The 15,580-nt window shown below is 33.7% G+C and overlaps 1 protein-coding gene across 1 annotated transcript; it reads left to right on the top strand.

Annotated features, from left to right (window-relative positions):
* The first annotated feature begins 48 nt into the window (after window positions 1–48).
* LOC133184119 (uncharacterized) lies at window positions 49–10,165 on the top strand. Its single transcript, XM_061318982.1, has 11 exons — window positions 49–1,745; window positions 2,144–2,317; window positions 6,069–6,190; window positions 6,537–6,714; window positions 7,009–7,116; window positions 7,216–7,380; window positions 7,466–7,585; window positions 7,852–8,133; window positions 9,028–9,081; window positions 9,327–9,414; window positions 9,528–10,165. The coding sequence occupies exons 1-11, from the start codon at window positions 1,670–1,672 to the stop codon at window positions 10,009–10,011; spliced, it is 1,851 nt and encodes a 616-aa protein (XP_061174966.1). The 5' UTR covers window positions 49–1,669; the 3' UTR covers window positions 10,012–10,165.
* The last annotated feature ends 5,415 nt before the right edge of the window (window positions 10,166–15,580 follow it).

Below are 15,580 nucleotides of genomic sequence, written 5' to 3'. Positions count from 1 at the left end.
AATGGACTATTTGATGAAGCTTAAGCAAGTTCATTCTTAGACTTTTCAACTACAGAATACAAACTAGAGTTTATGATTGTGGATGTTGCCCAGTACAGGCTATTTAAGTCACCAGGTGTGTGGGAAAATAATTCTGACTCAACCCACCGGGTCCTTAAACTTAAACTTGCCAACAAAGGAATAGATGCTGTGAACATTAACATTCTTGATCATAAAAAGTTAAGTCTTTCAATCCACCATATTTCAGTTGAAGTGTGCACCCTGCTTTTCCTACAGATACATGTGTATTCCCAAAAAGTTGCATCCAAACTTTTCAATTATAAACGAACCTTACAGGGCGCATATATTTGACCATCTAAAACAAAATCCTCCTACGTGTTCTTGCTCTTGTTTTTTTTTTTCAACTACAGTCCAGCTGTACACGTCATTACTGTTGATGTCAATGTAATTGAAAACCAAGACCTAAAAGCAATCATATTAAAAGGTCCTAAATACAGGGAGCCCCGATCTTTCAATTGGCGACAGAACTTCTTTTCTACTTTGAATTCTGTGAAAGATTTTGCCAGACGTTTGGCTAAATATGAAAAGGAATAATTAAACACTTTGCCAGAATGGATTAAGTGGTTTAGAAATATATTAAAGAAAGGATGTTTTGCTGACTTTAGACCATAAAAGCCAACTAAAAGGTAAAATTGTATGACAAGCTTTTCCATCGTCAACTTTCCTTATTTATGTAGTAACATTCCGCTATCACCTGCATAAGGGATTTATGTTTCCCAACTTATTCGATACTCAACACCAAGCTCCAAGTACGATCAGTTTTTAAACCGAAGAGGACTACTGACAGATAAGTTGATGTTACAGGGATTTCAAAAACCTAGTTTAAAGTCAGCATTTTGCAAATTCTATGGTCGTTATAATGACCTTTTTAGCAAATATAACCTACCATTGGGTCGTATTTTGACTGACATGTTTCATACTAATTGTTAGGCCTTTGTTTTTATACTAAATTTGACTACGAAATGTTTCGTCTAATTGATCAATACATTGGACCCACGGTGGTTGTGACCGGTCATCAGGGAATGCTTACTCCTACTGGGCACCTGATCCCACCTCTGGAATTTCCAGGGGTCCGTGTTTTATATCCTTTTCACAGATTTGTATTATTTAAAGATTTTTTTAGATCGATTCCTGTTCGTTGTTTTCACCTTTTTTATCGTACCTAAACAAAAATAATTTAAAAAAAACTCTGTAAATTAAAACATCAGTAATAAGGACCAAAATTGTTCTGGCATTTTTGGGTGGGATTTCCTATTTTTCTTATCATATGTAAATGTGTGCGAAGAAACCAGATGTTCCTATGTAGATGTTCCGATAAAATTGCATGTTAAAAGCCTTAATCATATATGTAGCTTACCTAAATTGTATCCTTTTGTTTTTTATGTCTTAAATAGAAAGACAAATTTACAATTCATGAGTGTACTTTTCCTAAAATGGTTTGGATTTGCTTGACTTCATTTATAAATGTCATTTGTCTTTTAAGAATTTAAAAACATTAAAATGCAAATAGAAAAAGTAATAAAATATCCTCTTAAAAGATTGGTCCATCCTTAGTTTATATTAGTTTTTAACGAGCCGTTGACCTCAAACTGCTCATGGTGGATTGAAGATGGTCGCTAAGAGAAAAGCATTGTCCTGTGCCGTTATCTTTATACGGGTATTCCTAGTTTTTTCGCAGAATGAAGGTAAGGCTTTGTGTGTATTGAAGTTAATAGCATGAGATTTAAATATTTGAATTTTACAAAATTATTATTACCTCTTGATTATTGAAATCTTTACATTTTTAATATTTTTAAGAGCATTATTAATGTTCTGTAAATTTTGAGAAAGCTTTTTTCACGTGAAATTCCTGAAATTATATTCTGGTTTGGCGTTCAAAAAATTTTATGCCTTATTTAATAAAAGATATTTGATTTCTCCTGTAATACATTATTAATTCATTGTGAAATGCAGACATTGATTCCAAAAACTCCTGTGCAAAATATTAATATTTTATATATCTAATATCAAATGAATTTATAATCAGTACATCCTCAAAATTGTAATCAAAGGTCACTTACAAGCACTTTGCTTTAATCATTAGTGGTGAATTGGAACTCTTCGTGGACTGTCGCTAATTCCCTTTGTGAGTTGGCAGGTTCCCGACTGACAGGAGAAGTAACAGCAAATAAAATAGACATCACTGACATCACAACGGAAGGACAGGCATGCTGGATTGGAGCTGTGTCACAGCATACTCCTTGGTTTGATGTTTTCAGTAAGAAATAATAAACTTCATCTTATATATTATTTTAAAAAATAAACTGATTATAAAGGGTAGAACTATTACTAGTGATACAATAGCATATTTTTTATCATGGGCATACACAACGTAGTTTTGAACTTTTTTCCCTTATTCCCTATACAATATAAGATTTTCAATAATTGAAAGACCTTTGTGCGATTTAATGTTTGGTAATGCTGTACACCTCCTCAGAATAAAAATTTTGAGGAAATAACAGCTAAAACTATATTTCTGTTCTTTTTTTTCTTAAAAAAAACAACAACAGGATTTGTCTGTTTGAAACTCCTTGTAATGTATGCTGATTTTATGTCTAAGAACATCTGCTAATACTATGCTTTTAAATTAAGAATATCTTGGAAAATTATCAGTGGGATAGGTACTTTGTAAAGTACCTGTGTACACATGTATAACCTTAAAATCATACCTTTGCATGATCGAACGTATAGATTCTTGCCATCAAGTTTCACTTTAATTTCTTTCTTTTGAAACCGTAGAGAGACTTAAAGAATCAAAGAGGTTATGTATATGAATTCATATTATGCAGTTAGTTAGAAAATCATTGGCTAAGAAAGAATTTATAAATAAGGGAAGGTATACACTAAGGTAGAGTAAAGATATTTTTTTGAGTTTGTATGGGAGTAAAATTTGTTTAGAATAATATTTAAAAAATTAAATTAGATTAAAATTTCTTAAAATTTAAAAAAAAAACTTAAATTTGTAATAAACTTCGAATATACCTGGTAATTATCCTTGTTATCTGAGCACCATAGCATTAACGAAAACAAAACAAGATAAATAACAAATGTCTTCATTATAGTGACTTCTAGTGTTTTAGATTCTGGTGAATTGCAAAACTTGTAAATATGACACAGTGACTTCTAATATTTTAAAGTCTGGTAAATTTTAAAACTTGTAAATACGACAATTTTGAACCAACTAAATATCAGTATAGTCTAAACACAATTTATCTATAACTTTATTTTTTGTTATCAATTCTAACAAATTTATTTTGAGTTAACAATATTACTGGTATTTCAGGAGTACATTTTAATTCATGTATCAAAATTTTAAAAGTTGATACAAAATCAATATCAAATTTAATTGTAAACAAATACAATTGTGCATATTGGTCAATAATAGACCACATTGAATGATATCAACAATAGGCTTAATTTTAAAATTGCAATAAACATGCTTTAAAACGAAAATTAAACTTTTCAGAAAAGAGGATTACATTATTCCTACATACAGGGTGTTTCAGAAAACATGCAACCATTTGCATTCCTCACTTTATTGATATGCAAACAGAAATATATAAAAGTTTTATTTAATATTATAGTAAATAGGCTCAAGATTTTATTGTTAACAAAAATTTGGGAAATAATTATCATTTAAATGAATTATGACGTCATATTTGACATCATTGAAAAACAGGTCATTTCATTTTGAATGTGGAATTTACTAATTATAAAGAGCAATCATCAGAAGTTTTGACCCTGTTTTATCAAAGCATGTTGCTAATTCCTGTGATTACTTTAGGGCAATATACAAGTAGATAGGTATTCAGAATGCAAAGAACTTAATAAAAAGTTGAAGTTGTACAAAATTGTTAAAAAAATTGAATATAATGGAACGTAAATGATAAAAGAAAAGGAAAAATTGAAAGAACGAAGACAATAAAAGACATGAAAACATTGAGAATGTTAGAGACGTTGATTCAGGGATTCGCATGAAATCCTTAAGTAAAATAACTGACCTTGTAAACGAATGCGACTCAAAAATGAGAAGTCAAGTGTTTATCGGATGCTGAAATATGATTTGAATCTTACACATTAGACTGGTTGAAACAAATATTTGGAGAACTATTCTTCTCTTCCAAATCCCAAAATTATTTGGCCTCCAAATTCACCTTACTTAACCCGCCAAGACTTTTATCTTTTGGGGCATTTAAAGGTCACAGTTTATAAAATGCACCCTATCACAACACATGAACTCAAAATAGTGAGAGAAAAAAAATGAGTTAAGATTCATAACAAAGAAATTTTGTGTACTAGTTATGATTATGAAAAATTTCTTGCATCGCGATTACATTTATTCATTCGGCAAAAATGACGTCATTTAGAACAAATTTGTAAATAGGTGAAATTTTAAAGCTTTCCTTTATTCTTTCGTACCTCATTATCTATTTGCCGGAATAATTTCATTCTTACAAGAATAAATTTTGAAATTGTGCCTTTTGATTTCATATGTTGGTGAATGGTATTGGATGAAACACGAATAAAATATAGTCAATCCAAACGGTTGCATGTTTTCTGAAACACCCTGTATGACGTATACGCATGTGTAATAGGTGTGTTATAAGCCCGAAGTAAAACAGCATTAAGATTTTACGATATCCGAGGATTGACATTAGAAATGTCCGGAAAACATACTATGAAAATCGACGAACAAATAAGTAAACATTTTAACCGCATAGTGATCTAACTTAAGGTCAAGAAGTCAAACTTTAATTGTGGTCGTACACATCAATCAAACCTTTGTTCATTTCATTAGGTAGTTCTGATTTTTCTGGTCCACAAGATACTAAATGTATGTAGCAGCGTCGGCTATCTGTTAAAACTAGGTGGTGTGAGTAAGGATCGATTTTTATGAATAACTGTTTGATACATATCCTTTGACTGATTGAAGATTTGCAGTTCTCTACACTGTGAAGTTTGAATTGTGTGATCCGCCAGTAATCATATCATAATCCTATAATACAGTTATAATATTGTTAAATTTAATTCTAAACAATTCCTTTAAAAATACGATATTCAGTTATTAATAGGTGTATTTGAAAGATGGGTGAAGAAGGCGTGCAGAATGCCTATAGCTTCAGATATGTAATTTATTGAAATTTATGAAATTGTGATAAACAAAACCTTTCTGAAGAAAATTTTCCCGGCAAATATTATTCTGTTATCAAAAAATAATGTGATGTTCGTGGGGTTCAAACCCTACAATAAAAAAACCAAAGTGACATTCAAATCATGTTTGTGATGTGACCTTTGACTAAACGGACTTCAAGTATTTCTCGGAAGGTGCGCTTCGCTCGCCTTGTTCGCCATCTTCTTTGTTTCATCTAATCACACCTTTAGGCCTGTATGAAACGTTTTGATTGATTGATTGATTTGTGTTGTTTTACGTCCCGTTACAGAATTTTTCACTCATATAGAGACGTCACCATACACCGGTGAAGGACTTCAAGTTTTGACCTTTACTCGGCACTCGGGGCCATTGAGCAGTGAGGTTCTTTATCGTGCCAAAACCTACCGTGAAACGGGGCCTCGGTTTTAAGGTCTCATCCAAAAGATCCGCTACTTTCACTCCAAAGTGCCGAGCGCTTGGGGAAGAAACAGTTGCTTCCTATTTTTTATCGACGTAGGTCACTCGCGGCCGTGATTCGAACACACGACCTTCCGATCACAGAGCGAACGCTCTACCGACTGGTTGACTTTTTTAATTTATCTTAGCGAAATTAAGGTGGTGGTTTATAACAATTTTATTATAAAGGGATAGCATACAATTATTTATATTTTTTTTTAACAGAATGATGATAAGTTGAGATGTTTGTGAAGAATATTTTTAAAAAGTGTCATTATTCTGCATGGTATTTGCATCGCTTAGGTATGTACCTAGATATAAATGAAGTACATTTTAAAATTGTTCATTTATATTTTTACAGCATGTAAGGTAGTAACTGAGAAGGATTTCATCAAAAAAGTTAGCGTTCAAGTGAATGACAACAACCGACCTGTCCACCATTGCTTTAAAGAATGTGAACAGTACAGAGTCTTTGGTTTGTCTGTGAGTTCTTTAATGAAATTTTAAGTGAACTTAACATTTAACACTTAACATTTTAAAAGTCAAAGAAAAAAACCCAAACCAATTCTTAGACTACATGTAGAACAAACATCACATAATGACAGGCAGATGAAGAATTCGAAAATAAAAGAAAATTGGAATTTATTCAATATTTAACTTGAATTATTTTCAGTTTCTATTGTCAAGATTAACTAAAGCTTTTGCAAATGACTTCAACATGTGCACAAATTATAAAGCATATTCAACAGAATTGATAAAAATTTAAAGATAGAAATTTTACTACTTTCTGTCAAATTCGATATGGTTAAGCTCAGCATTGATCTTGTAGAAAAGTACATGCTATTGTTTCAACAATCTACAAATCTCTGGGGACCTTTGCCAAAACGTAAGAGTGTCAACCTCCTCTTTCGATATTTATGGAGAGTCCGCCAGTACGGGGATTGACCAGGCTGCCGTATTACAGTATGACACAAACTCGCTGAACCCGAGACCCATTCCGTATAATGGTATGCTCTTTTTCAGACAGGGATAAACTTTAAAAAGATAAATAATAAGGCTCAATATTTATCTGAAAAAAGACTCAGATGTTGAGAATAAACATGTATTAGCAATCATGTCTCTCTGTAAAAAGTTCAGATTCAGGTCAACATTTTCACCAAGATGTATATTGACAACACAAAGCTTGACTAGCATTAATCAAAGTATTGTAGAGGGCTAAATTTCGTGTATTTCAGTAAGGTTATATTAACATGCTATCGAGTGTATTAAATGAAACGCCTCTAAAATTTTGTGATTTTTAGGCACAGGGACTGGGGATTGTGTAGCAGCCATTCTTGTTCCGGGAGAATCTTTATATTCTAGATCTTCCCACAAACTACTGCCTTGTGATACACAGCTACCATACATTTGTAAGCCTTTTTATTGAATTGTTTGATATACATAATAATATTTTAAAATCTACTCAGATACATGTTTTTATAATATGTGTATAATGAACTAATTAACAGGTAATGGCCAGCTTATGCCTGGACCTGTTGACTGGGCTGACGCAGTCCTTCAGTGTGACGTTGTACTGAGTTCTGTCCACCAAGGACTCTACTCCATGGAGGTGCAGAGAACAACTGTAGCATGGACCGGGATTTCACGCCGCAGTGACCTCCACTGGACGAGTGGTTAGGACACTCTTAAAACTGTCATATAAGAAATCAAAATTTCATTTTATTCATAGAAAAATGATATGCACATTTCATTTTGTAGATGTTACGTTAAATGAAAATTCTCTTTTCAACTGTTTGGCTATAAGCATGAGTGCAAACGGTGAAGCGACCATCTCCAAGAAAGACTGCAAAGAAGAGTTACCATTTCTCTGCAAAAAAGGTAATGGAAACAGTTAAATCCATGTTGTATATTTTTTGTTGATTTATCGTTGAAAATATATTAAATATCAGCATATATATACAATGTACGGGTGAGGTAGTTTGTTCTGAGGACCGAAAAGTCCATGTTTGAGTATAATGTCAAAAATGAACTTTTGTTTAATTTTCTTGTTTAATTGGGATCAATGTTTTATCATGTTTTGAACATGGACATGGTTTAGAAGTTTTTATGCGTATCCATCGAGGACAATATTCATCTCATAACAGGCACATTAAAAACAACAACTTTGAAATCAACAACTCTAGGGGAGACAACTTCTATGGTAATTAGAACCGATTCTGCAACTTCTACAACTGTGCAGACAACCACTGCTGATGAAACAAGGACAACCGTATCATTGACAACACAAACTGAAAAATTAACTTCGAAGACGACGATTTCCCCACAACCTGACACTACATCTGAATCAACTACAGATCAATACTCGTCAATATTTACGTCACAAACATCAGATCATAGCACCAGCGACTGGCAAATAACAACCATGGGTATCAATTTACATAGTGATGTATTTATGTAGTGATTTTAGTTGATAAAAACGAATTGATATAAATTACAAAATTTTAAAAATCAAAAATTGTTGTAAACAAAGAAACCAAGTGATAAATGAATGTCAATATCAAATTGATAGTTTAAAATTTGACAACAATATGCAACCATAAATGTAGATTTTTTGGTAATGCAGGGGAAATTCGGACTAAATTTGTATTAATTTTAATTTTTTTAGATATTTTTTTTTCTAAGAATGTTATCCTAAAAATCAATTTTCTGGGGGGGGGGGGGGGGTGTTTCTGTATCGTTTTGCATATATTATGTTTGTTAAAGCTCATGCATTATTATAAATAATTGGAAAGCTTGCAGAGGAGAAAATCTGAAATATGATAAAAAATTCATAATTCAGAATAGAACATAGAACTGAGGCTATAAATAGTGTTTACCGTTTAGTTCTCATCATTCAGTTTTTTGTAATATTACATTAAAAATGGGTATAATTTAGAATATTTTAACAAGTACATTTCCAAACTCTAATTGCTTATTTTATTTATTTACTAGCATTTTTATTTTATTTAGTAGCACTACCCTTTACTTCATTATATTTCATTATCCAACGCGTTCCATTACTTGATATATATATTGCTGAGAATGAAACTCTTTACTAGGGTGAAAATTTTTAAGCATATCAATGGTGATTTTTCGCGAAATACTCCGAGGCCTCTAGCATGAAAAGTGGCTCATTGACTTTCTTATTTGAAAGTGAAAATATACACCACAATCATAGGTTTACAATGCATAACAGGTTGTTTTTCATTGCAATCAGTGGGATTCTTTTACCTTCTGATAGTCTTATCCTTAAATCGAATTTTGTTTTTCTAATCTTGCAGATACGACTTACAACACTACAAATTCTACCACAGAAGACTTGCCTTATCAAAGTGGTTAGTATCATTGTTGTAAAACATAACTTTGCAGAATATATTACTGCTTATTTATTTGGACATACAAAAATTTACGGAACCATTGCTGAACTGCGTAAAGTATTAGAGGATTAATCCAAAAATGCCACACGGATCTATTTCTCTTAAAAGGTTACTTGAATTCAAAGAACTTTTTGTGAGAAGTACAAAATATTTTTAACTCTTTATATTCATATAAACTTTAAGGAACTATTTGTAACTTTTAGATAGTGGATACCTGCTAATGTTGGCTGCCATTTTAGCAGGGATAGTACTTATGGTAGTTATAGTTGTTCTATGTCTGATCTACAAAAGGTAAAGTATCTTTATGTTGTCTCTTTAAAATGGGAACGGAAAACGCTAATTCATTTTTTTCTGTACACTTCTGCCTTTGCATTTCTGCCATAAAACTGTTTTTGTTCTTTTAGAGAAAGGACAAGGCATTTGTTTACGCCTGCCGAAAAGAAACAAAATGCAGACCTTATCTACAGTGTCGTCAAGAGAAAGAAGTGCCATACGAAAGAACTACGCGACATTTTGGACTCCTTTTCAGAAAAGTCTGACGACCCCAGGTACGAAATGCAAATGACGGAGAAACTTCCGTCAGATTTCTTTGTAAACAACTGTTACAGTCCATCTGATGAGGAAATGCCCGATGACCCCTCTCACTGGTACCGCTCTAGTCTGTTGATACAAGTGGTCCCAGACGGACAGACACACTCACTGGCCATCACTGACTTGGAACCGTCTACGGGCCTAGAGACGGGAGATGACCTCTACAATCACATCATCAGAAATGTACACGACGGAGATTTTGATCCTCTGGGAGGCGACTTCGGCAACACTCAAAGACACGCCACCTCTGATGGAGGTTACTCATCATTGGAGGACCTCAAATCATGGAGACCCTAGCTACATAACAGACGATAGCGATGCACACACCATTCTCATTCCATTTTAATTCCTATGCTTTTATTTTACCATTTTGCATTTTATGTATATAGGAAGTCGATTGAAATGTACAGCATTAAAAATAAATGCTTTAACTCTATATATTTATATTTAATAAACCCTTCATCAAAATTCTTTTGTTTCTCTTTTTATTACCATTCAAGCAATAGAAAACGTGAAATGCCTTAACCTTGAGATTATATCATAAATAAATTGAACGATTAGTGATGCAAGTGTTCTGATGACAACTTTATGCATGCTTTTTAGCTCACCTGAGCCGAAGGCTCAAGTGAGCTTTTCTGATCACATTTTGTCTGTAGTCCGTGCGTCTGTCTGTCTGTCAACTTTTTAGGTCACCTGAGTCCCTCAGGTGACCTATTGCTATCCGTTTTTGTCCGTCGTCGTGCGATGTGCGTTAACATTTGAACATTTTTAGCTTCTTCTCTGAAACCGCTCAACCAATTTCAACCAAATTTGGCATATAGCATCTATGGGTGAAGGAGAACAAAAATTGTTAATTTCATGGTCCCTGCCCCCCTGGGGCCTTAGGGGTGGGGCTAAAACCACCAAAATTAATGCAATCTTTAAAAATCTTCTTCTTTACTCCTGGACATCAAGCAGTCAAACTGTTGGCATCATTGAAATGAGCATTGAGTCCTCTACCAAAATTGTGAAATTCATGGCCCCAGGGTCAGGGGTTCTGGTGCTAGGGCGGGGCTATATAGATCATAAAGTGAAAGTGCATTATTTCTTTGAAAATCTTCTTATCTGCTCCTGGGTATTAAATAAACTAACTAAGTATATAGTTATAATGAGTAAGAGTGCCTCTTCCAAAATTGTGAAATTCATGGCCCAGGGTCTGGGATTCTGGTGTTAGGGCGGGGCTCTATTGATTATATAGTAAAAATGCATTAATTCTTTGAAAATCTTCTTCTCTGCTCCTGGGTATTAAATAAACTAACTAAGTATATAGTTATGATGAGTAAGAGTGCCTCTTCCAAAATTGTGAAATTCATGGCCCCAGGGGCAGGGGTTCTGGTGTTAGGGCGGGGCTCTATTGATTATATAGTGAAAATGCATTAATTCATTGAGAATCTTCTTCTCTGCTCCTGGGTATTAAATTCAGTAACTAAGTACATAGTTAGGATGAACAAGAGTGCCTCTTCCAAAATTGTGAATTTCATGGCCCCTGGGTCAGGGGTTCTAGTGTTAGGGCGGGGCTCTATTGATTACATGTATATAGTGAAAATGCATTAATTCTTTGAAAATCTTCTTCTCTGCTCCTGGGTATTAAATTCAGTAACTAAGAAGATAGTTATGATGAGCAAGAGTGCCTCTTTCAAAACTGTGAATTTCATGGCCCCAGGGGCAGGGGTTCTGGTGTTAGGGTGGGGCTCTATTGATTATATAGTGAAAATGCATTAATTCATTGAAAATCTTCTCCTCTGCTCCTGGGTATTAAATAAACTAACTAAGTACATAGTTATGATGAGCAAGAGTGCCTCTTCCAAAATTGTGAATTTCATGGCCCCAGGGGCAGGGGTTCTGGTGTTAGGGTGGGGCTCTATTGATTATATAGTGAAAATGCATTAATTTTTTGAAAATCTTCTTCTCTACTCCTGGGTATTATTGAAACACATTAAATACATAGTTATGATAATCAAGGATGCCTCTTCCAAAATTGTGAAATTCGTGGCTCCTGGATCAGGGGTTCTGGTGTTAGGGTGGGGCTCTATTGATTATAAAGTGAAAATGTTTTAATTCTTTAAAAATCTTTTTCTCTGCACCTGGGTATTATTTAAACAAACTAAGTACATTGTTATGATAAGCAAGGATGTCTCTTCCAAAATTGTGAAATTCATGGCCCCGGGGACAGGAGTTCTGGTGCTAGGGCGGGGCTATATAGATCCTATAGTCAAGGTAAATTATTTCTTTGAAAATCTTCTTCTCTGCCCCTGGGTATTGTTTAAACAGACTAAGTACATTGTTATGATACGCAAGGATGCCTCTTCCAAAATTGTGAATTGTATGACCCCAGGTTTAAAGGGTTCTGGTGAGGGGGAGGGGGGGGGCTTCTATTGATTATAAAGTGAAAAAGCAAAATTTCTTTGAAAATATTCTTTTCTGCTTCTGGTTAAAAAAGCAAAGAAGCTAAGTGTATAGTTATGATGAGCAAGAGTGCTTCTTTCAGAGTAGTGAATTTCATGACCCCTGGGTCAGATGTGCTGGTGTGAGGGTGGGGCTCTTGATAATATAGTGAAAATGCATTAATTCTATTAAATAATCCTGTTTGCTCCTTAGTATTAAGCAGATAAACAAAGTGATTAGTTATGATGAGCAAACTTATGGTCCCAGGGTCAGAAGTTCTGGTGTTTCGGGGGGGGGGGGGGGGGCTCTGTTGATAATATAATGAATCTGTAGTAAAAATACATTATTTCTTTAAAAATCTTCTCCGCACCTGGGCATATCTGAGGTAAATAGAGTAAAAAATTTTATAAGGAAGGGAATTTTTACCAGATTTTTGAACATCTGGACCATTGGTCAAGTGTTCTGGTCCTGGCCAGGGCTCTATTAGTTTGTATTCTACTGAGAGGAGTTATTCCCCTTTGCCATTTACTTTTGATAATTTATCACTGTAAATAATGTACTTGAAAGGTAAATAGAATAAGAGAATTATGCAAAAACTTTTATTGTATAATACAAAAAGTACTTTCATTGTTTTAATGATCAGATAGACTTTTAAGTAGTAGATAAATAAAAATGAGACAAAAATAACTTGTCTTATTAAATGTTCATCAAAGACCAAGAGAGGCCAATGTAAGAGATTTCAACAAGGGATTAAAATAGTACAGAAGCATTGATAATTTGTTAATATACCGTATGGTGATAGTGATAAATGGGGAACAGATTAGAAACTAATTTATGAACTGTTAATGAATATTAAGACCAATTATTTTGTTGATCATGATCACCCTATTTTTTTTTTCTTTTGGGCAACAAAGCTTCACCTTTCAGTTCATATTATACTCTATGCATCCTTTAAATTATTGTATCATACTCAGGTGACCGTTAAGGCCCTTGGGCCTCTTGTCACATTTTCGACTTCTTCTCCAGAACCACTGGGCCAATTTTAACCAAACTTGCCACAATGTATCCTTGGGTAAAGGGGATTCAAGTTTGTTCAAATGAAGGACCACGCCTTCTTCCAAGGGGAGATAATTAAGAATTCGTGAAAAATTAATGGCATCATTAAAACATCTTCTCAAGAACCACTGTGCTTGAAAATATGAAACTTAAGTGGAAGCATCCTCAGGTACTGTAGATTCAGATTTGTTCAAATCATGACCCCCGGGGGTCGGATGGGGCCACAATGGGCGATCAAAAGTTTTACATAGGAATATAGGAAAAATCTTTAAAAATCTTCTTCTCAAGAACAGCAAAGCCGTGATTGGTCATATTTGCGTGGAAGCATCCTCAGATAATGTACATTCAAATTTGTTCAAAACATGACCTCCGGGGGTTGGGTGGGGCCACAATGGGCGATCAAAGTTTTACATAGGAATATATAGGAAATATCTTTAAAAATCTTCTTCTCAAGTACAGCAAAGCCATGATTGGTCATATTTATATGGTAGCATCCTCAAGTAGTGTACATTCAAGTTTGTTCAAATCATGACCCCCGGGGGTCGGATGGGGCCACAATGGGCGATCAAGTTTTACATAGGAATATATAGGAAAAATCTTTAAAAATCTTCTTCTCAAGAACAGCAAAGCCATGATTGGTCATATTTACATGGAAGCATCTTCAGATAATGTACATTCAAAATTGTTCAAAACATGACCCCCGGGGGTAGGGTGGGGCCACAGTGGGCGATCAAAGTTTTACATAGGAACACATAGTAAAAATCTTTTTAAAAAAACTATTTCTTAAGAACAGCAAAGCCATGATTGGTCATATTTATATGGAGCATTCTTAGATAGTGTACGTTCAAGTTTGTTCAAACATGACCCCTGGGGGTCGGGTGGGACCACAATGGGTGATCAAAGTTTTACATAGGAATACATAGGTTAAATCTTTAAAAATCTTCTACTCAAGAACAGCAAAGCCATGATTGGTCATATTTAAATGAAAGCATCCTCAGATAATGTACATTCAAATTTATTCAATTCATGAACCCCCCCCCCCCCCCCACCGAACCACTTTTATATTTTAACTTTTCAACCATTCAAGACTGAACTGATTTCTGCTTTTTCCTAGCCATAGTGCTCAGGTGAGCGATGTGGCCCCTGGGCCTCTTGTTTGCATTTTCTACCCCTGTATTTATCAAAGACCCAAGCATCAACCAAAAAGCTTATGTTCTGGTGAGTCGTTACAGATCTGGAATAAAGAACTTTTGTATCATTACTGTATTTATGTTGTACATCAGATGTTCTTTATAAAATGATATATATTTTAAATTACTATTAAATTAATATTCAAGAAAGCAAAATTAATCATTTTATAATTTTGTAAATTATGATAATAAAACTTAAGTTGATTATCCAGTTTAATCCATAATCCAATTGGAAGAAAAAAATTGAAGCAATTTGGAGGAAATTTCAAGAAAGGTTATCTTTCTTAGTAGCGATACAGAATATATATTTTAAACTTCTGATGAATTAAACGATCTTTCAAAAATATTAATGGTGTGTTCACCAATATTAAAAAAAAACAATGGAATTAACAGGGGTTAGACAATGCATTATTTGTCGAATAATGTGTACCTTTCTGCAAAATAAGATGGCAGAAAACAACCTGTACATTTTAAAAATGTGTCTGAAATTTTTACGTGTAAAATGCACACTGAACATGTCAAACTGTGCATTTTACACTGACAATGCACAATTATTCTGTAAAAGGTATTGCAATATGTTCCTGGAAAATGTACCTTTTGCGTGAACATTTTTACACTGACAAAACATAGATTTCAGTCTCAATGCACATGCATGTACAAAATGTCAAATGGCATAAACATTTAATATGTTTGAATAAGCCAATAACAATTAACCATGCATTTATATAATTTAAGAACGTAGTAAAAATTTACACAGTGCTGTGATTTATGAATATTGATATTGACATTGTTTTTGCTTTTCAAAGAAGATCATTTATATTGGTATAGCATATAGAATGTGTATGGCGATTTGTCTTACCGGGCAGGGATCAACCATGAATCTCTGGTGGCATGAAAGATTTTCTAAACACAAAAGTACTGAACTAGTACCTTTGTTTAGCAAATGTACATATATAACTATCATGTAGACTGTGTTTGCGTGTATCATCCCTGACACCTGATTAATTGTGACTTCAGACCAGTTGATTCTAGTGCCATTTTTTTAAAAAAAAAAAAAAACAAAAGATATTTGATTTGTTTTCTGAACATTCATTAGTGTTTAAACATGATACGAACGAACTTGCATTAAAATTATTCATTTCAATAAAAATATTTAACAAACTTTTATTTAAATAAATTTTATTAACTAAAGTCAT

Source organism: Saccostrea echinata, unplaced genomic scaffold (assembly GCF_033153115.1).
Source record: "Saccostrea echinata isolate AGI-Se365-2 ecotype Australia unplaced genomic scaffold, CSIRO_AGI_Sech_v1 ptg000010l, whole genome shotgun sequence".
Classification (NCBI taxonomy): Eukaryota; Metazoa; Mollusca; class Bivalvia; order Ostreida; family Ostreidae; genus Saccostrea; species Saccostrea echinata.
Note: the sequence above shows the minus strand (reverse complement) of the source record. Positions and strands in the feature narration are given on the sequence as shown.

Coding starts and splice junctions, on each gene's coding strand:
- LOC133184119 (XM_061318982.1), top strand. CDS start 1,670: ATGGTCGCTAAGAGAAAAGCATTGTCCTGTGCCGTTATCTTTATACGG. Junction 2,318..6,068: donor TCCTTGGTTTGATGTTTTCA/GTAAGAAATAAT, acceptor ATATTTTTACAG/CATGTAAGGTAGTAACTGAG. Junction 7,381..7,465: donor TGACCTCCACTGGACGAGTG/GTTAGGACACTC, acceptor TTCATTTTGTAG/ATGTTACGTTAAATGAAAAT.